Here is a 21,582-nt window from a genome sequence, read left to right on the forward strand (position 1 = left end):
GCGGTCAGCCTAGTGCAAGTAACTTCAAGGAAGGGCAAGGAAGCTGCTTCTGCTCTTGTGCTCTGCTGATGCTCCTGCCTCCCTGGTTATTCACCGGAGGAAGCTGCTTCCGCTCTTGTGCTCTGCTGATGCTCCTGCCTCCCTGGTTATTCACCTGAGGAAGCTGCTTCCGCTCTTGTGCTCTGCTGATGCTCCTGCCTCCCTGGTTATTCACCTGAGGAAGCTGCTTCCGCTCTTGTGCTCTGCTGATGCTCCTGCCTCCCTGGTTATTCACCTGAGGAAGCTGCTTCCGCTCTTGTGCTTCGCTGCTGATGCTCCTGCCTCCCTGGTTATTCACCGGAGGAAGCTGCTTCCGCTCTTGTGCTCTGCTGATGCTCCTGCCTCCCTGGTTATTCACCTGAGGAAGCTGCTTCCGCTCTTGTGCTCTGCTGATGCTCCTGCCTCCCTGGTTATTCACCTGAGGAAGCTGCTTCCGCTCTTGTGCTCCGCTGATGCTCCTGCCTCCCTGGTTATTCACCTGAGGAAGCTGCTTCCGCTCTTGTGCTCCGCTGATGCTCCTGCCTCCCTGGTTATTCACCTGAGGAAGCTGCTTCCGCTCTTGTGCTCTGCTGATGCTCCTGCCTCCCTGGTTATTCACCTGAGGAAGCTGCTTCCGCTCTTGTGCTCTGCTGATGCTCTTGCCTCCCTGGTTATTCACCTGAGGAAGCTGCTTCCGCTCTTGTGCTCTGCTAATGCTCCTGCCTCCCTGGTTATTCACCGGAGGAAGCTGCTTCCGCTCTTGTGCTCTGCTGATGCTCCTGCCTCCCTGGTTATTCACCTGAGGAAGCTGCTTCCGCTCTTGTGCTCTGCTAATGCTCCTGCCTCCCTGGTTATTCACCTGAGGAAGCTGCTTCCGCTCTTGTGCTCCGCTGATGCTCCTGCCTCCCTGGTTATTCACCTGAGGAAGCTGCTTCCGCTCTTGTGCTCTGCTGATGCTCCTGCCTCCCTGGTTATTCACCTGAGGAAGCTGCTTCCGCTCTTGTGCTCCGCTGATGCTCCTGCCTCCCTGGTTATTCACCGGAGGAAGCTGCTTCCGCTCTTGTGCTCTGCTGATGCTCCTGCCTCCCTGGTTATTCACCTGAGGAAGCTGCTTCCGCTCTTGTGCTCTGCTAATGCTCCTGCCTCCCTGGTTATTCACCTGAGGAAGCTGCTTCCGCTCTTGTGCTCTGCTGATGCTCCTGCCTCCCTGGTTATTCACCTGAGGAAGCTGCTTCCGCTCTTGTGCTCTGCTAATGCTCCTGCCTCCCTGGTTATTCACCTGAGGAAGCTGCTTCCGCTCTTGTGCTCTGCTGATGCTCCTGCCTCCCTGGTTATTCACCGGAGGAAGCTGCTTCCGCTCTTGTGCTCTGCTGATGCTCCTGCCTCCCTGGTTATTCACCGTGGCTAAGGCAACTCCCTAAGAAATTACCACTTTCATGTTGGAGCCTCTGATCCCTGTCTAACCCGCTATGGGCACTGGAGAATCAGCCAAACTTAGGAAACTGCCTTTCAGTTAAGAGAAAAAAAAAAGATTCTTAGATATCTGAATACCTCCAGCTCCCGTCTGCTGTGTTTTAATCCTGCTATTTTAATGGCACGGCCTGATAGCTAAAGTCTGTTGTCCATGTTTTTCCTCAATTTGCAGTAGTTAAAGGGCTTATTGGAAAACTAAATGTGTCCCCTGCCACCCACCGCAGTGGCAGCTTTCCTTACATATACTTAGGGAGGGAGGAGCACTGACTGAAGTAACCTCCACCCTCAGGTCCCAGAAGACTTCAAGGGATTAGCTCTCGCCTGAGACTCAACTCTCATCAGCTTCTGTCCCACAGCAAAGCAAGCCAACCCCATCATCCTCTCCTCCGCCCTTTACAAGTCTGTTCCCCAGGCAGCCATCACGGATCGGAATCTCTTCCTCCTCCCCTCTGATCGGGATATCGACCCCGGCCATGGCCCTTCGGGGTTCCCTTCACGCTGGGAGTTCTCCTCCCGGTCTATTAATCTAGGGGCCTGATCGTGGCCTTCCTGGAGCTGCAGACCTGCACCCCGGATTTGTGTCCATAAATCTTCCCTTCCTCCCCCGATCTCCTTTGATTATTTTTAAAATGCCCCACCGGGGTCGCTTTCTCCTTCTCTCACCCCCCCCCCCCCCCCATCCAAGACTCAGTGGCTGTCAGGGCCAAGCCTGCGTGAGGGCCACTTCGGGGCGAGGAGGGGGGCGCGTGGGGGTCACTGGAGAGAGTGGGCGGGGCCTGGAGCCTCGCGCGTGGTGCCCGCTCCCCCTGTGCCCTCCCCCCAGGGCCGAGGAGGATGACGCACCAGACGGGCGGCATGGCTCATTCTTTGCCTGCAAACAGACTTACGGACTTTTATGCGCACAAAACCATTTGTGTGCGTAAATCAAGAGTGAAAGAGTCCTTCCCCCCCCCCCCCAAGTTAAATATGCAAAAGGCTGAAGGCAGATTTTAACTGCCAGGTCTGTGCACATTTCTGTTTTCCCGTGCTTTTAACTCCCGATGCATTAGCACATCATTTGCTCCCTGCGCTGGGAGATACATTTGTTTTCCCGCATGGGTTAACATTTCAGCAGCAAGTTTTACCATGCAGTGCTCTTGGGATACTTCGTCTCCCCCCCTGCAAGTTTTAATCCCTCCTTCATTCCAAGCCTTCATTTGAGGCCCACTCCAACTATCAATTCCTTCCTCTGCCTCTCCTGGTAACTCCCCTGCCTCTTTCCTCACTGAACATAAGAACATGCCACACTGGGTCAGACCAAAGGTCCATCAAGCCCAGCATCCTGTTTCCAACAGTGGCCAATCCAGGCCACAAGAACCTGGCAAGTACCCAACTTTGACTCCTGGCTTTCTTTCTGTAGGAATGGAAGGTCTTGAACTGGTGATATTGGAGGCTGAGGCACAGACCCTCAGGATTAGCCAAGGGATGGGCTGACCTTAATGGTAATTACCTAGGCTACCTGGCAGGACCACACTCCCACTGGTCCAAACAATGTCCTGGGGCCTTACCTGTGGAAATGCAGCTCACCTGGCCTTGATTCCTGCTCTGTGCCTAGGCCCTCATCCTTGGAGCATCAAGTCTAAGCCATGGCCTGCATCTGCACGCTCAACCTGTGGGGAAAAGCCATGGTGTCAGGCGAAGGCCACGCCGGGCTTCATTCATGGTCAGCTTCCAGCCATTACTAAGACCCCTAGCTGCTTCTGGACTCCCTCTGTACCCTCCCTGGAGGGAAACCATCACACCTGACACCTTCTTCCTTTGATCTGACTATGAGGATCGTAATATCCTAACTATATCTCTATCTCCTCGCTATAAAAAAATAAACCGCCCTCTCCAAAATGCAGCGTATGCTGTTATATCAGCGAATGCTTGTTTATATCAAGTACTGCTCTGGACTGAAGGGAGCGCCATAACAGTATTATATCACAGCGACTTCTTCCTTCAGCCATTTTCCCCTTCTCTTAGCTTTGGGGGCTTTATCTTCCATGTTGATGATCCCTCTGACCCTTCTGCCTTAAGGAGCCTTGCCCTCAGTTCCTCTGGTGACCTCTAGGTGGCCTCTACCACCCCCGCTCATCCACACTCCCACTGCCTTCACTTGGTTCTTGCTTGCTTCTCCCTCCCCACCATTGCTTTTGGCCGATCATCTCATGTCCTTCACACCTCTGCTCCTCCTCAGGGTAGACCACTCACCCCCAACATCTTCAGAACATCCAGGCTATCGACCCCCTGCCCTCTCTGCCGCAGTCTCTCCTCTGCAACAAACCCTGGCTTAAATCCTTCTCGCATGCTCACCCTCATACATCCAGCTACTCAGTGGTGATTTTCTGCAGGTTGCTGACCTGGAAACCTTTGGAACTTGCTTTCTTTTCCCCAATATAACTAGAGGTCATCAAGGTGCTGACCTGGCATCTTTGCTTAAGAAAATTATCCCTGCAGCTACTGCACTTGCCAAGCAAGACTATTATGCTCAATTGACTGCTTGGCCTTAAGAACATAAGAACGTAAGAAACTGCAATACTGGGTCAGATCAAGGGTCCATCAAGCCCAGCATCCTGTTTCCAACAGTGGTCCATCCAGGCCATAAGAACCTGGCAAGTACCCAAAAACTAAGTATATCCCACGCTACTGATGCTAGTAATAGCAGTGGCTATTCCCTTAGTCAGCTTGATTAATAGCAGTTAATGGACTTCTCCAGGAACTTCTCCAAACCTTTTTTAAACCCAGCTACACTAACTTTCCTAACCACATCCTCTGGCAACAAATTCCAGAGCTTAATTGTGCATTGGGTGAAATAGAATATTCTATAATTTGCTTTAAATATGCTACTTGCTAACTTCATAGAGTGCCCCCTAGTCCTTCTATTATCTGAAAGTGTAAATAAGCGATTCACATTTACCTGTTCTACACCTCTTATTATTTTGTAGACCTCTATCATATCCCCGCTCAGCCGTCTCTTCTCCAAGCTGAACAGCTCTGACCTCTTTAGCCTTTCCTCATAGGGGAACCATTCCATCCCCTTTATCATTTTGGTTGCCCTTCTCTGTACATTCTCCAGTGCAACTATATTTTATTTTTAGATGCGGCGACCAGAATTGTACACAGAATTCAAGGTGCCGTCTCACCATGGAGCGATATAGAGGCATTATGACATTTTCCATTTTAACACCTTCCTAAAAATTCCTAACATTCTGTTTGCTTTTTTGACTGCTGCAGCACACTGAGCCGACAATTTTAAAGTATTATCCACTATAATGCCTAGATCTTTTTCCTGGGTGGTAGCTCCTAATATGGAACCTAACCGTGTAACTACAGCAAGAAAAGAGAAGCTGGCATTGGGTGGGGTATGGCAGGATAGTATTTTATTTTTCCTTATATGCAACACCTTGCACTTGTCCACATTAAATTTCATCTACCATTTGGATGCCCAATTTTCTAGTCTCACTTGGTTCTCCTGCAATTTATTACAATTTGCTTGTGATTTAACAACTCTGAATAATTTTGTATTATCTGCAAATTTGATTACCTCACTCGTCATATTCTTTTTCAGATTATTTATAAATATATTGAAAAGTACAGGTCCCAGTACAGATCCCTGAGGAACTCCACTGTTTACCTTTTTCTTCTGTGAAAATTGACCATTTAATCCTACTGTTTAATCCTCAATGTCTCTTTACCACACTTAATTCCCTTCTCAAACAGCTGCCACCTCCCTCCCACCTTTAACTCACTCCTCAGGTTATGGCTGATTAATTTAGAACATAAGAACATGGCATACTGGGTCAGTCCAAGGGTCCATCAAGCCCTGTATCCTGTTTCCAACAGTGGCCAATCCAGGTCACAAGTACCTGGCAGGATCCCAAATAGTAGACAGATTCCTTGCTGCTTAATAACTGTTTATGAACTTATCCAAATCTTTCAAACACAGATATGCTAACTTTTTTTGTACATCCTCTGGCAATGAATTTCAGAGCTTACTTTTGCAATGAATGAAAAATAAGAGATTTTTCTAGTTTGTTTTAAATGTGTTACTTAGTAATTTCATGGAGTACCCAGATGAAAGAGTAAGCAATCGATTTATTTATCTGTTCTACTCAACTCATGATTTTATAGACTTCTATCATATCTCTTCTCCAAGCTGAAGAGCCCTAACCTCTTCAGTCTTTCCTCATAGGGGAGTTGTTCCATCCCCTTTATCATTTTGGTTCCCTTCTCTGTACCTTCTGTAGTTGTTGTGGGCCTGCCTGCGACAAGCGCGGGCAGTCTCCCTACCTTCTTGCTGCCTTGAACGTGGCCAGCCAGGCCGAGCCGTGGCGCTCCCGGCTTCCCCGCGGTCCTAGCTCTGCCGGCGGGAGTCTCTTCTTCGCGGCAGGGCTGCCGCTGACGTGCCTGCTCTCTTCTTGGCCTCTGCATAGGCGCGGGCGCGCGCCTCTCTTCGCTATTTAAAGGGCCAGCGGCGGGAAAAGCCCTGTGGCCCTCATCAGTGATGTCATCAGCCTGTTCCTGCTTCGGATTGGGTTTGCACAGCGTCTGAGGTCTTCCTTCCGATCCAGGTCTTCCGTGGTCTCCTGTGCCTTGATGGATCTCGTTCCATGTTCTTCGTGTTCCTGATCTTCGTCTCCTTGATGTCCCTGGTCTCGTCCCTCGTCGGAGCTCCCTCGTTGCCTGACGTTTGTTCCTGATGTCCCAGAAGTTCTGTGTCCAGATGTCCCGTGTCCTGAGGTGCCATGTTCCATGTTCCTGATGTCCGATGTTCCTGTCTTGACTTCGTTCGTCTCATCTTCAGCTCTTCATCCAGTTCCCAGGTCCCTCGTCTGTCCATCTCTCTAGGCATGCCATGTTGTGGTCCGTGACCAGCCCATGGGATGGCTGTGTAGGGTGCCTCGTGGTACAAGGCCTTCTTCTTGTCTGCAGCACTAGCCTCCGGAAGAATTCTGTTTTTAAAGCCTTGTTCCTGAGTATCTTGTTCCCGGTCTACGGAGTTTCCTTGGGCCTGCATCCGTCCATGCCTAAGACTCTGCCAGAACCTGCTCCACTTCAGCGTGGTCCGCGACCAGCCATGGGCAGCTGAGTAGGGTGCGCTGCAATGCAGTTCTCACCCAGTACTTTCGCCTGACTCTTGAATCCTTGCCTGAAACTTCCGAGCAACATGAATCCTTGTCCGAGTCTTCTGAGTATCTTGAATCCTTGTCCGAGTCTCCTGAGTGTCCTGAATCCTTGTCTGAGTCCTCCGAGTCTTCTGAGTATCCTGAGTCCTTGTTCGAGTATCCAAGTCTTCGTTTGAATCTCCCGAGTATCTAAGTCTTCGTCTGAATCCTCCGAGTATCCTGAGTCTTCGTCCAAGTCTTCATGTTCCTGCCCTCAGCCTCTGTCTGGCCTCACGCACTCGTCGTTCCCCAGTGACGGGTCCGGAAGGGCTATCAAGTGGCCAGAGGGCTACACTCAAGTTCAGCATCGCGTTGCTGGATCTCATTGGTGCGTGTAGGTCCCGTGGAGGGGCTGAGCCTGCCTAGTTCCTGTTCTGGAATCCTTGCCTTCTCTTCACTCCAGCCCTGCTCCTGCTCCACCCATGCTCGTACCAGCTCACCTGCCGCGGTGTGTCTTGGGGCTCCTCCCTGAGCCGTGCCACGGCCCAAGGGCTCACATCTTCCTTTGATGGGACCGTGCCTCTGAGCTCCTAACCGGGTCTGAGGGCACGCTCCGCAACAGTAGTTCAGCTATATCTTTTTTGAGATGTGGTGATCAGAATTGCACACAGTGCTCAAGGTGCGGTCTCACCAAGGAGCGATACAGAGGCATTATGACATTCTCAGTTTTATTCTCCATTCTTTTCCTAATAATTCCTAACATTCTGTTTGCTTTTTTGACTGCCACCGCATACTGAGATTTCAATGTATTGTCCACAGTGATTCCCAGATCCTTTTCCTGGGTGGTGAATACTAATATTTATTTATTTATTTTTAATTACCGATCTTATTTTTAATTACCGATCCTATTTTTAATTATTTATTTTTAATTACTTATTAATTACTTATTAATTACTTATTATTTACTTATTACTTATTATTTACTTATTACTTATTATTTACTTATTAATTACTTATTAATTACTTATTAATTATTTATTTTTAATTACCGATCTTATTTTTAATTACCGATCTTCTTGCATGGGATACAAATCAAACTGGTTTACAGTGAAACAATAACCTCGCATGAAAGCGTTACAGAGAACATGAATCATTGAGTAAACTTTGAATAAAACATTAGGAATATAGAACATAAGGTAAACGTTACAATAAATTAGAATTATATTAAATATAATATAGTATTAGACAGTGGATAGCATTGAGCAGATGGGGCTAGAACGGGCCAAATATAAGCAGATGCAGAAAAAAAAAAAAAAGAAATACATGGAACTTAGTTAGGTGCAGTAACATGGGGATGTGTGAAGCTTAATCAAAGAAGCTTGATGAGAGCCTTGCTTAAGAACTGGATAAACTGTTTGTTGGATGCATTATGAGCTATACTTGCTGGATGACATAAAAATTATGGAGATTTAGTTTGGTTTGGCTTGTTCGGTGGTTCTGGGTAAGCCAATCTAAATAACCATGTTTTAAGTTTTTTTTTGAAGGAGGATGGACAAGTGTCTTGTTGTAGGTCTGGTGGGAGAGAGTTCCATATGAAATATGAAACCTATCATTATGTAACTATAATTTGAATTATTTTTCCCCATGTGCATCACTTTGCACTTATCCACATTAAATTTTATCTATCAGTTGGAGGTTCAATCTCACAGGTCTCCTGCAATTTCTCAAAATCCACTTGTGAATTAACAACTTGGAAGTGGTTGTTCCCATTTCCAGGTCATTTATAAATATGTGAAAAAACACCAGGCGGCAGAAGGGATCAGGTGGAGAGAGAAAGTGGAGGCACTGGGTGGTAAGACTGCTGACATTGGGTAGGTGTGGGAGAAGAGCAGTGGCATTGAATGGAAGAAGTGGGGTGAGAGAGAAAGCATCAGGTGGTGGGAAAAAAAAAGGAGAAAAGAGAGGCTGGCAGTGGGTGAGGTATGGCAGGAGAGTATTTTTGCATAGGGTGGGGTACTGGAGGAGGACACAGTGAGGGTACTAGGTGTGGCAATGCAGGAGAGAGTGATGGCAGGGGAGTGGCACTGAGTGGGGCATGGCAGGAGAGTGTTTGGCACTGGGTGGGGCATGGCAGGAGAGTGTTTTGGCACTGGGTGGGGCAGGGGGAGAGAGTGATGGCACTGGGTGGGGCATGGCAGGAGAGTGTTTTGGCACTGGGTGGGGCAGGGGGAGAGAGTGATGGCACTGGGTGGGGCATGGCAGGAGAGTGTTTTGGCACTGGGTGGGGCAGGTGAAGAGAGTGATGGCACTAGGTGGGGCATGGCAGGAGAGTGTTTGGGACTGAGTGGGGCATGGCAGGAGAGTGTTTTGGCACTGGGTGGGGCATGGCAGGAGAGTTTTTTTGCACTGGGTGGGGCAGGGGGAGAGAGTGATGGCACTGGGTGGGGCATGGCAGGAGAGTTTTTAGGCACGGTGGGGCAGGGGGAGAGAGTGATGGCACTGGGTGGGGCATGGCAGGAGAGTGTTTGGGACTGGGTGGGGCAGGGGAAAGAGAGTGATGGCACTGGGTGGGACAGGGGGAGAGAGTGATGGCACTGGGTGGGGCATGGCAGGAGAGTGTTTGGGACTGGGTGGGGCAGGGGAAAGAGAGTGATGGCACTGGGTAGGGCAGGGGGAGAGAGTGATGGCACGGGTGGGGCAGGGGGAGAGAGTGATGGCACTGGGTGGGGCATGGCAGGAGAGTGTTTTGGCACTGGGTAGGGCATGGCAGGAGAGTGTTTTGGCACTGGGTGGGGCAGGGGGAGACAGTGATGGCACGGGTGGGGCAGGGGGAGAGAGTGATGGCACGGGTGGGGCAGGGGGAGAGAGTGATGGCACTGGGTGGGGCATGGCAGGAGAATGTTTTGGCACTGGGTGGGGCAGGGGAAAGAGTGTTTTGGCACTGGGTGGGGCAGGGGGAGAGAGTGATGGCACGGGTGGGGTAGGGCAGGAGAGTGTTTTGGCACTGGGTGGGGCAGGGGAAAGAGAGTGATGGCACTGGGTGGGGCACGGCAGGAGAGTGTTTTGGCACTGGGTGGGGCAGGGGAAAGAGAGTGATGGCACTGGGTGGGGCACGGCAGGAGAGTGTTTTGGCACTGGGTGGGGCAGGGGAAAGAGTGATGGCACTGGGTGGGGCAGGGGGAGAGAGTGATGGCACGGGTGGGGCAGGGGGAGAGAGTGATGGCACTGGGTGGGGCATGGCAGGAGAATGTTTTGGCACTGGGTGGGGCAGGGGGAAAGAGTGTTTTGGCACTGGGTGGGGCAGGGGGAGAGAGTGATGGCACGGGTGGGGTAGGGCAGGAGAGTGTTTTGGCACTGGGTGGGGCAGGGGAAAGAGAGTGATGGCACTGGGTGGGGCACGGCAGGAGAGTGTTTTGGCACTGGTGGGGCAGGGGAAAGAGAGTGATGGCACTGGGTGGGGCACGGCAGGAGAGTGTTTTGGCACTGGGTGGGGCAGGGGGAAAGAGAGTGATGGCACTGGGTGGGGCAGGGGGAGAGAGTGATGGCACGGGTGGGGCATGGGGAGAGAGTGATGGCATTGGGTGGGGCATGGCAGGAGAGTGTTTTGGCACTGGATGGGGCAGGGGGAGAGAGTGATGGCACTGGGTGGGGCAGGGGGAGAGAGTGATGGCATGGGTGGGGCAGGGGGAGAGAGTGATGGCATTGGGTGGGGCATGGCAGGAGAGTGTTTTGGCACTGGGTGGGGCATGGCAGGAGAGTGTTTGGGACTGAGTGGGGCATGGCAGGAGAGTGTTTTGGCACTGGGTGGGGCAGGGGGGAGAGATTGATGGCATTGGGTGGGGCATGGCAGGAGAGTGTTTTGGCACTGGGTGGGGCAGGGGGAGAGAGTGATGGCAATGGATGGGGCATGGCAGGAGAGTGTTTTGGCACTGGGTGGGGCATGGCAGGAGAGTGTTTTGGCACTGGGTGGGGCAGGGGGAGAGAGTGATGGCAATGGATGGGGCATGGCAGGAGAGTGTTTGGGACTGAGTGGGGCATGGCAGGAGAGTGTTTGGGACTGAGTGGGGATGGCAGGAGAGTGTTTTGGCACTGGGTGGGGCAGGGGGACAGATTGATGGCATTGTGTGGGGTATGGCAGGAGAGTGTTTTGGCACTTGGTGGGGCAGGGGGAGAGAGTGATGGCACTGGATGGGGCAGAGGGAGAGAGTGATGGCACTGGGTGGGGCATGGCAGGAGAGTGTTTTGGCACTGGGTGGGGCAGGGGGAGAGATTGATGGCACTGGGTGGGGCAGGGGGAGAGAGTGATGGCACGGGTGGGGCAGGGGGAGAGAGTGATGGCACTGGATGGGGCAGGGGGGAGAGAGTGATGGCATTGGGTGGGGCATGGCAGGAGAGTGTTTTGGCACTGGGTGGGGCAGGGGGAGAGAGTGATGGCACTGGGTGGGGCAGGGGGAGAGAGTGATGGCACTGGATGGGGCAGGGGGAGAGAGTGATGGCATTGGGTGGGGCATGGCAGGAGAGTGTTTTGGCACTGGGTGGGGCAGGGGGAGAGAGTGATGGCACGGGTGGGGCAGGGGGAGAGAGTGATGGCACTGGATGGGGCAGGGGGAGAGAGTGATGGCATTGGGTGGGGCAGGGGGAGTGATGGCACAGGGTGGGGCAGGGGGAGAGAGTGATGGCATTGGGTGGGGCATGGCAGGAGAGTGTTTTGGCACTGGGTGGGGCAGGGGGAGAGAGTGATGGCATTGGGTGGGGCATGGCAGGAGAGTGTTTTGGCACTGGGTGGGGCAGGGGGAGAGAGTGATGGCATTGGGTGGGGCATGGCAGGAGAGTGTTTTGGCACAGGGTGGGGCAGGGGGAGAGAGTGGTGGCACAGGGTGGGGCAGGGGGAGAGAGTGATGGCACTGGGTGGGGCATGGCAGGAGAGTGTTTTGGCACTGGGTGGGGCAGGGGGAGAGAGTGATGGCACTGGGTGGGGCAGGGGGAGAGAGTGATGGCACTGGGTGGGGCATGGCAGGAGAGTGTTTTGGCACTGGGTGGGGCAGGGGAGAGAGTGATGGCATTGGGTGGGGCATGGCAGGAGAGTGTTTTGGCACAGGGTGGGGCAGGGGGAGAGAGTGGTGGCACTGGGTGGGGCAGGGGGAGAGAGTGATGGCACTGGGTGGGGCATGGCAGGAGAGTGTTTTGGCACTGGGTGGGGCAGGGGGAGAGAGTGATGGCACTGGGTGGGGCAGGGGGAGAGAGTGATGGCACTGGGTGGGGCATGGCAGGAGAGTGTTTTGGCACAGGGTGGGGCAGGGGGAGAGAGTGGTGGCACTGGGTGGGGCAGGGGGAGAGAGTGATGGCACTGGGTGGGGCAGGGGAGAGAGTGGTGGCACTGGGTGGGGCAGGGGGAGAGAGTGATGGCACAGAGTGGGGCAGGGGGAGAGAGTGGTGGCACTGGGTGGGGCAGGGGGAGAGAGTGATGGCACAGGGTGGGGCAGGGGGAGAGAGTGATGGCACAGGGTGGGGCATGGCAGGAGAGTGTTTTGGCACAGGGTGGGGCAGGGGGAGAGAGTGATGGCACTGGGTGGGGCAGGGGGAGAGAGTGATGGCACTGGGTGGGGCAGGGGGAGAGAGTGGTGGCACTGGGTGGGGCACGGCAGGACGGAGGGAGAGAGGCGCGGCGCACCAGGTTTTTGCAGCCAGGAGAAAAGAGAAATCCGAAAAGGTTGCCCAGAGGGCTCGGAGCAGCCACCCCCGGCCCCCCTCCTCCTCCCCCCGCTGCCTTTCACGTAAGCAGGGCCCCCGCCCCGCCGGCCGCGGGGGGCAGGAAGTGCCCGGCACCGCGACCAATGGCTTTCCACGCCGCGCACGGCCGGGCAGGATGTGCCGCGCTCTCTGGTCGGGGGGAAGCGGCGGGCCCGGAGCGCGCTTAGGATGCGGCCTGCGCCCCCGGGGAGGCGGCTGTGAAGCGGGACGCAGCGGGCAGGTGAGCCCGGGGCCCTGCCGCCGCCGCCGCCGCTCGGGGAGCTCCGTCCTCGTCCTCCGGCGCAGCGGAGCGCTCGGTGCCCGCGCCCCCGGGGCTTCCCGCCCTCCCGCGGCTCCCGTCAGGAGGCCCCGATGTGTAATCGCCACGGACGAATCCTCCTCCTCCCGGGGGGAGTTCGCTGCTTTCCTCCGGGGCAGCTGGAATAGTAGGGGGGGGGGTCTTGTTGTTGTCGTCGTCGTCGGGGTTGGACGTTTCTCTCTTTCCGATGCTGCTGACGTGAAGGGGCCCCTAAGGCCCCTCTTAGGCTGATAAGAGGGCGCCCCGGGCTCTGCTCCTCAGATGCCAGGGATCCTACGTCGGCAGAGTCGGCAGCAGACTTCTTGCTCTTCGTCCGCGCTTTCTTTTCGGCGAGGGCTCAGCAGTCCCGGTGCCCGCCCCCCCCCCTCGTTGGGAGTGGGCACGGCGCTAGGCCCCGGTCCGGCCGCTCGGTGCCGGGTCCGGGGCTTCCGCATGGCAGTGCCCAGCCCTGAGCCCCCAGGGTGCCCGTCATGAGCTGAAATGCAGGGACCTTCCCCTTCCTTTTCTGTCCGCTCGGGAATGAATTTTCAGTTTGGATTCTCTGTTCCGTGAACATTTGCTGGGCAGGAAAAGGTCCATCGGGCACCGGAGCTTTCTCATTAACAAAAGCTAATCTGTGTACATCTCCTCTGTAACGGGGAATCATGCAGGTGGCCGTGCCTGCTCTCTGTGGTCTATGTAACTATTTTGTTTAGTGCTTCAGGCAGGCAGTGGAAATGAAATTGTGTGGGCTGGCCCGGTAGCTCAGTGGTGGTGCTGTGTGCTGCCATGTGGAAGGATCTGGGTTTGGTTCTGGTCGGGAAAGGAGGTCTGAGTCATGTACCAGTGGTGCCTGGTGGCAGGGCTGAGAGTTAAGATTGCTGGGTTCTGGTACATGGCCTTTGACCAGTGACTAATGCTGCTATGACTGGGCTAGGTCAGTTGGAGAGGGAAGCATTCCTGGGTAGTTGTGAAGGAAGACCTCATGGCACCAGATCCCAGCCCTGGTATTTCGGCTGTGCTGGAATCCCAAGGCAAGAAGAGGAACTTGCTGGGCTAAAGGCATGATGGAGTTTGCATTATATGGCACAGTGCTGTATGTGCTAGATGTATTTTTGGGAATGGCTTAGAAAAACGGCATTGACAGGCAGCATCATGTGACCAAGCGACACACTCTTGCTATACCAGAAAGAAGCAGCCATTGGGAAGGTAGCGTTAACAGTGGTTGATATCACAATGTGCCCCAGCCACCCTACCAGGCCGATGCAGCAATAAATCTGTGCGTTACAAAACCGCGCACCGGATTTCAGCGCACCGCTGTAATGCACGGATTCAAATTTGTTTAAACTCCCATTGCAGTAAAATAATGCTATGCTAATACATTGGGAGTTTAAAAAAATGTGTTGACTGGAAAATGTGCGTTCAGCACAGGTGGAATGCACATTTTATCTCGGGAAGGAGGTGTGAGGTGTCTCTTGAAACATATATTGCCACACTTATCCAGCTATCTAGCCAAAGTTATTGCTGCCACTTTGCCGGATAAGTATGGACTTATTTGGCTATCTGGCCAACTTCTTTTTGTTTTCGCCTGTCCCTTGGTTTTAAGTGCCAGCACAGCAATGCTGGAAACTTTACTCCACCTTTGACCAGGAGTAAAATTTCCAGTGTTAAGCAAAGCATTCAGGGCATGAGGGCATTCAGCTAACTGCTGAATGCCCTCATTTGCATTGGATTTCTCTGTGAGGGCGCTAAGCAGGACTCGCAGTTTAGAGCCCATATTTTCTGTACGCAAAACTCCTTGCTGCATTGACAGTAAGTTTTACACTCACAAAATGAGCCTTCAGATGCAGGTAAAGCTGTGCATTGGGCTGAATGCACCTTTCTGCATCAGCCCAGGAGATGTTATCCAGAACTGTTAACAAACCAGTGTAAAAGGACTCAAATTAAAAGAAATGGAGCCGGAGAATCGGGATTCAAACTTTGCCCATAATCTGGGGTTTTCCATTGGCTCTGTTTTAAGTGCACAGCCAACCAAACTCTGTGCCGATTTTATCACTCTGGTCTCAGATGGCGATCTGGTAAACCCACCTCTGCCTGGAAGTGGGCAGGTTTTTGGATCCCCCATCTAAGGATATCTCTTTCCGAACCATCTGTAATTCAGAATTTGCACTTTGTTAAAAGCAAACCTCTTGATCATGGGATGTTTTGCAAGTGCAGAAACCAGGAGCTGGATCTGCATTGAAGGATTTGCTGCTGAAGGTACTGGGCCTCTTAACATGCACCTTGTCGCATGTTCTGGCCTGTTGAGGAACTGATTTAGTAGTGTGTGAGCATTCTGTGTCTGAGTGAGTCCTGGAAACAGGATGTGGTTTTCTGAAAGAACGCTCTAACTTTGTACCATCTTATAGAGTTAGATTAATACACAAAAAAAGGCTGCATCTCCTTTGTGCAGCTCTTCCCCTTTTCATAAGGTTTGCTAGTTGCAGAAATTTCTGATGTTCTGTGTTGAATAAAAACAAAATAATGTTTTTTTTTCCTTTTGCATTCTAAGCTGTGATCTCTTCCTGTTCCCTCAGGATGTTGCAAACAATTAGTGACTGGTTTTGGTGGGACAGGCTCTGGCTGCCCAACAATTTCACGTGGGCAGATCTGACCGATGAGGAGGGCTATGTGTCGGCCAGACCCTCGCAGCTCTACGTCACGGTCCCCTATGCCTTCCTCCTTGTAATCATCCGGCATGTGTTTGAAAGGTAAGGTCTTTCCCAGGGTTAACTTGTACTTTGTGCAACTTGTATATTGGGGACAGCAGTCGAAAGGGTTGCAGTCCTTCCTTTGAAGGGCGTACAGACAACAAGGGCCTGTCAGCTTCATGAACTCAAAGAATCCCTCCCTGATGGCAGCGTAGTTAGCTTAAATTGTATTTCTATATTTTGAGGCCTGGCTCACCTTCCTCCCAGTCCTGCTCTGAAGCCGAGGTGCCAGGGACCTTCATTTGTGGCCTCCAGCAGTCCGTTCGTCAGAGCTTGCCCTCCTCCCGCTGCACTGCATCCATTGCAGCGAGCGTCCCTTCAGAACTGGGGCCATTGGCTGGAATTCCCTCCCTCCCCCCCTTCCAGGATCTGTGAATGCCCTGGAAAATCACTTTTACGGTATAAATTGGGTTCTTTTGCCATGCTTTGGGGCTTGACGTCTAGGAAGAGAACCCATGTTCCTTCCCTGCATCCCCATTAGCTCTGCTCGAGCTTTTTAAGATTAACAGTTTTAGAATAATTCCCATCCAGCTGTAATTACTATTACTGGTTCCTAACATGTCACTTGGAACTGAAGGAAGTTGCAGTCTGTGGTCCCCTGCTATGGCTGGGATAGAGTGGGTCTGATTAGTGGGGAAAGCCCCTCTAGCAGGCATGAATAAGAAGTGCCAGGCTGGGTCAGAACAGTGGTCCAATGAGGCCGCATCCTGTGACAGTGCCAGCCTGGGTAACTAGGAAATAGCCAGCAGATCTTAAAGGGGAGGTCCATTCTGTGGTGCCCACTCCTAGATGGCAATTGCCTAAGACTATCTGGCTACTAAGTGTTTGTGAATATGGGCTCGAGGTTTCTTGCTTTTGGATTCTTTGTGAGCAGGTTCTGATCATGCAAGTCAGGTCCAAAAAAGATGATGTTTTTCTTCCTAAGGCTATAGATAGAGAATAAACGGGCAGAGCTTCGGAGCCCCTCTGCAGCACACGGTGCACTCCCTGCACTTCCCAGGTTTACTTTTCATGTTCCAGAGGATCGTGCTGGAGTGCCAGAGGAACAGAGGCCTTGCCTGCAAAACGTTTTCTGCCACGCTCTTGTCTAGAGGAGAATTCCTCACTGGCCCCTGACTTATCCAGGGGGAAGTTTCCTGCCACCAGTAATCTCTGATGAGCTGCTTCACCTTGGCTGACTCAAAAGTAGGGCGAATTAAAACTCCCTGCTGGTCATGTAGAGCCATAGTATACACTCCAGCATAGAGAGAATCTCTTTTCAATAGAAAATAAGATTGTTACTGTGGTTGGGGGCATGTCAGTAGCACTTCTGTGCCCCTGATAGCCTCCTGCTGTGTGATAAGCTCAGAGAGACTCCAGCCCTGGTAAAAATGTTATCTGATTAAAAGGCAAGCGTCTGTTTGTGGGAGTGTAGAGCTAGGCTTCAGCACTGCTACGCCCAGGGGGAGGCGTTTTAGGTGGTCCGGCCTTTGGTTTGCTAAAATGAAGTTACCGCTTGTTAAGAACCTCGTAAAGTTCCCAGCTCTGAGTAAACATGCCCTGGCATGTTGGGTAGGAACACTGCACGGGGCCAAATCCCTTAAGGCAGCATCTGCCAACAGAAACGATCAAACTCAGCAGGGGCCAGAGGACCTTGGCAACTATAGGCCCTTGAGAAGCGTGTCCAGCCCTCCAGGGGCACGCTGGAGCGGTGCGGAGAACACGTTTGCTATTAGACGGACTGGATCCTAGTAGCAGTTCAGATGCCTCCGTGGAAGATGACAAGCGCTTTCCACTCTGTATGTGCTGTAAACGTGCCCCTCCCCCGATGTTGTGAGAGAGCTGCACGTGGGGGGGGGGGGGAGAACAGAGGAACTCCTGTGGTCTTTTAAACTCTCTTCTGCCTCTTTTTTTCCCCCCAGATACATTGCAACCCCCATAGCAGGAGCCATGGGCATAAGGAACAAGGTGCGAGTGAAGGCCCAGCCTCACCCACTCTTGGAGAAGTTTTTCGACTCGTCCTGTAAACATCCCTCCCAGGTAAGAGGCCGTGTCTTGAGAGCAATAATTCCTGTCCTGTACCCATCAACTTATTTGATTTGAAATTCTTGAAGTAGTTTGCTGCATTCCTGGGATGGCTGTGTTATAAGCAAGAGAGTCCTGCAGACCAGCCAGGAAGCTCGGGAGCGATGACGCACGTTGCCATGCCAAGGACTCCAATTCATTTCCTGGGCCAGAACTCTGCTCACTAGCAGGCCGATACAGTAAAATTCGCGGGAGAGCGGGCGCCTCTCTCTTGTGCGCGCGATTCACTAAATTAGGGCCGGCGGTAAAAAGAGGCGCTAGGGACACTAGCGCGTCCCTAGCGCCTCTTTTGACAGGAGCGGCGGCTGTCAGCGGGTTTGACAGCCGACGCTCAATTTTGCCGGCGTCTGTTCTCAAACCCGCTGACAGCCATGGGTTCGGAAACCGGACGCCGGCAAAATTGAGCGTCCGGTTTACAAGCCGAAGGCTGATTTTTAAATTTTTTTTTTTTTTTAAATTATTTTTAACTTTTGGGACCTCCGACTTACATCGCCATGATATTAAGTCGGAGGGTGCACAGAAAAGCAGTTTTTACTGCTTTTCTGTGCACTTCCCCGGCAGAAATTAGCGCCTACCTTTTGGGTAGACGCTAATTTCTTAAAGTAAAATATGCGGCTTGGCTGCACATTTTACTTACTGAATCCCGCGGGAATAACTAATAACGCCCGCAACATGCATTTGCATGTTGTGGGCGTTATTAGTTTCGGGGGGGGGGGGAGGGGGGGTTGGACGCGTGTTTTCGACGGTGGAGCGCACTGTTAACCCGCATTTGGATGTGCGTTTTTGACGCGCTAGCTTTACCCCTTATTCAGTAAGGGGTAATAGATCGTCGAAAACGCGCGTCCAACCCCCCGAAACTAATAGCGCCCGCAACATGCATTTGCATGTTGTGGGCGTTATTAGTTTCGGGGGGGGGGGGGGGGGGGGGTTGGACGCGTGTTTTCGACGGTGGAGCGCACTGTTAACCCGCATTTGGATGTGCGTTTTTGACGCGCTAGCTTTACCCCTTATTCAGTAAGGGGTAATAGATCGTCGAAAACGCGCGTCCAACCCCCCGAAACTAATAGCGCCCGCAACATGCAAATGCATGTTGCGGGCGCTATTAGGTATTCCCGCGCGATACAGAAAGCAACGCCTGCCCAAAAGCTGGCGTTAATTTTTGCAGGCGCTGGGGAAGTGCACAGAAAAGCAGTGATATTAAGTCTGAGGCCCCAAAAGTGTAAAAAAAAAGGTAAAAATTAAAAAAAAATTAAAAATTGGCCTGCGGCCCGCAGGTTAGAAGATGGACGCTCAATTATGCTGGCATTCGGTTTCCGAACCCGTGGCTGTCAGCGGGTTTGAGAACCTACGCCGGCAAAATTGAGCGTCGGCTGTAAACCCGCTGACAGCTATCATTCCTGTCAAAAAGGAGGCGCTAGAGACGCGCTAGTGTCCCTAGCGCCTCCTTTTACTGCAGGCCCTAATTTGCATAGGCTACCCTCCTGAATCGCGCGCCCAGGAGAGTGGGCGCTCGCCAGCTCTCTCGCGTGTTTTTCTGAATCGGCCTGTTTATTTGTTCTCAGAGAGTGGAAAAAAAAAAAGAGAGAACCAGGAACTCCTTGGAGGAATCAGCAGCAGCGAGGTTCTGGATTGGGAAGCTACCTTAGCAGCTCAGTGATGGGGTTTTTCAGCAGCTTCTCTGCCTGTGACCGGGTGTTGGCTCCGGGGCACTGAGGGACTGTTCCCCTGCTTGCCGTTGAGGTGCTGGCGGGGCCACGGGTGCGAGGAGGAACAGCGTGTGCGTGCAGCAGAAGCATTCAGGGGTCTGCGTCAAACATGGCAGCACCGGTAAAACAAGCTTCACGGATGACGGGGTCTAGCACTGAGGCTTTCCTCATCAGCGCAGAAACGGTGGCCATTTTCGATTCCCTAGCAGCGTCGGCAGGAGAGATAGGGGAATCCCCTCCAACTATCACCGGCAGTTTGCTGTCCTGCAGAGGTGCAGAGTGGCACTTGCACTGAGGAGGAGTAGAGGTCTCCTGCTGGTTTTAATTTGCTTATGCACAAAGCGTGTTTAGCGAGATGCTGGCTCTTGGCCCCAGTTTTCATGGATTCTCAGCCAGTCAGGAGGCCTGAGCTGTTGAGAAGCTCTTCAGGCCGATGATTTTCGGTGCTGAATATTAAACAAATCCGGGCCTAAATGCGCTGAAGGTGCAGGCAGGCTTTACTTAGCCGTGTGGTAGGCCACTGAGGTGGTTCTTTTCTCACGTGCGCACATTCTTACCGTGTGGCGGTTGCATATGCTGGGACCTGTGTGTGTAAGGCCACAGCCTAGATTTGAGCGTGTACGTCTGTGACCTAGACTTGAGCGCGTATTTGCGCAGGTACTAGAGAGCGTATTTGCGCATGGACTTGTGCGTGTACGACCGCGACCCAGTCTTGAGCGCGTATTTGCATACATCCTGGAGGGGTGTGCGGGTATGCCCAGGTGGCATTGGTGTGCACACAGGAGGCTGCCTAGAGCCGAAGTTCAGGAGAGCTAGGTGCCAGGGACGAACAGGTCCAAGCGCCTTGCTATCTGTGAGGCTCGTTCTCTGATGACAATTCAGTCCTCCCTCTCTCTCTGTTTGTGTCAGCGCTGTTTAGATGCTCAAAGCGATTTGACTTCTACAGTTTTTGCCCGTGTTGGGAGTTCCCCTCGGCCTATGGTGTCTCTGGTGGGGATGCGAGTGGGAGGCGAGGCAATGGTCAGTTCTCCCTTGTTCCCAGGGCTGAAGCTTCCCTGAGAGAGGTTGGAGAGAGCAAGGTTGGGCCTATGGATTCTGGTACAGATCCATCCTCCTCCTCCTGTTTCCAGGGCCTGCAGACCTTTCTGCAGGAGTGCCCAGCGAAGGCAAAGCAACCTGCTGTGTAGGGATCACGGGCTTGGGCCTCCCATTTATCAGTCACGGCGGGCAAATGCCGCAGGGAGGCTGCCCCTGGTAATGATCAAAGAGGTGTGGATCATGATTCATCGGAGGATTCTGATGGGAAATTGGCTTTCTCACTTCTAGAAGAGGCAGAAATTGCATATGATTGAGAGCCGTATCAGTCTCTGCTCAGATTTTTCTTATTTTCACAGAGGTGTCTTGATGAGTTTGTTGGCTCAGACCCTGAACACGCTCGGTGTGGCCAGAGGTCATTTTTAAGTTAAGTATCCTGTTTCTTTCCCCTCTGTATCTAATTCAAGAGATATTGGATTTAAAGAAGGTAAATGCAGCTCTCAAGGTTCCCAGTTTCCACTTAGGCACTCTGAAGTCCATCACAGCGGCAGTACACAAGGGAGAGTTCTTGGCATCTCTTCACTTGATAGAGGCGTATCTGCACATAGCCATCAGGCCAGAGCACCAGAGATTCCTGAGGTTCATGATCCTAAGGGAACATTTTCAGTTTCGAGTACTTCCCTTTGGTTGGCAACGTCTCCACGTACCTTCACCAAGGTGCTGGTGGTGGGGCAACCGCATTGCAAAAGGAGGATGTGTTGGTGTATCCGTATCTGGATGACTGGCTTATTCATATGCAATCAAATGACCTCTGTCAACAGTCGGTACAAAAGGTACCGATGTGCTTGAAGTCTCTAGGATGGGTGGTGAACCTAGCAACGAGCCATTTAGTCCTCTTACAAACTCTGGAGTATCTGGGAGCTCAGTTCAACACACTAGCGGAGAGAGTGCTTCTCATGGAGAGAGATTGCTGAAATTGCAGAGTCAGGTTAGGCTTCTGCTAGAGCTTTCGGTGCCCAGGGTCTGGGACTTATTTACAGGACTGGGTTCTATGGCATCAACATTGGAATTAATGCTTTGGATGTTCACACATATGCGACCTCTGCAAGGGGCTCTTCTCCCACTGGAATTCGTTATTGGAAGAGTTTCATCTTCCTCGTCTGTTAGGGGGGGAAGCCAGGGCAGTCTTTTTTTCGTGGTGCTTACACACACCAATCTCAAGCATGGTGCGAAATTGAAGATTCTGAATTGGATAATAGTTGCCACTGATACAAGCCTCTTTGGATAGAGCGCGGTGTGGAAAGATCAGTCAGCGCAGAGCCAGTGGTTGAAACAGGAGGCCTCATGGCCTAACAGTTGGTTAGAGACGAGAGCGGTGCATT

At 52.4% G+C, this 21,582-nt stretch overlaps 1 protein-coding gene across 1 annotated transcript in view; it reads left to right on the forward strand.

Annotated features, from left to right (window-relative positions):
* LOC115075336 (ceramide synthase 2-like) overlaps positions 1–21,582 on the forward strand; it is a 51,195-nt gene that overhangs the window by 1,672 nt on the left and 27,941 nt on the right. Inside the window, 2 exon segments of the mRNA XM_029575638.1 lie at positions 15,222–15,395; positions 17,297–17,414. Coding sequence (XP_029431498.1) covers positions 15,223–15,395; positions 17,297–17,414 — 291 coding nt within the window. The 5' untranslated portion in view covers position 15,222.

The sequence above is a fragment of the Rhinatrema bivittatum genome, chromosome 13 (assembly GCF_901001135.1).
Source record: "Rhinatrema bivittatum chromosome 13, aRhiBiv1.1, whole genome shotgun sequence".
Lineage (NCBI taxonomy): Eukaryota > Metazoa > Chordata > Amphibia > Gymnophiona > Rhinatrematidae > Rhinatrema > Rhinatrema bivittatum.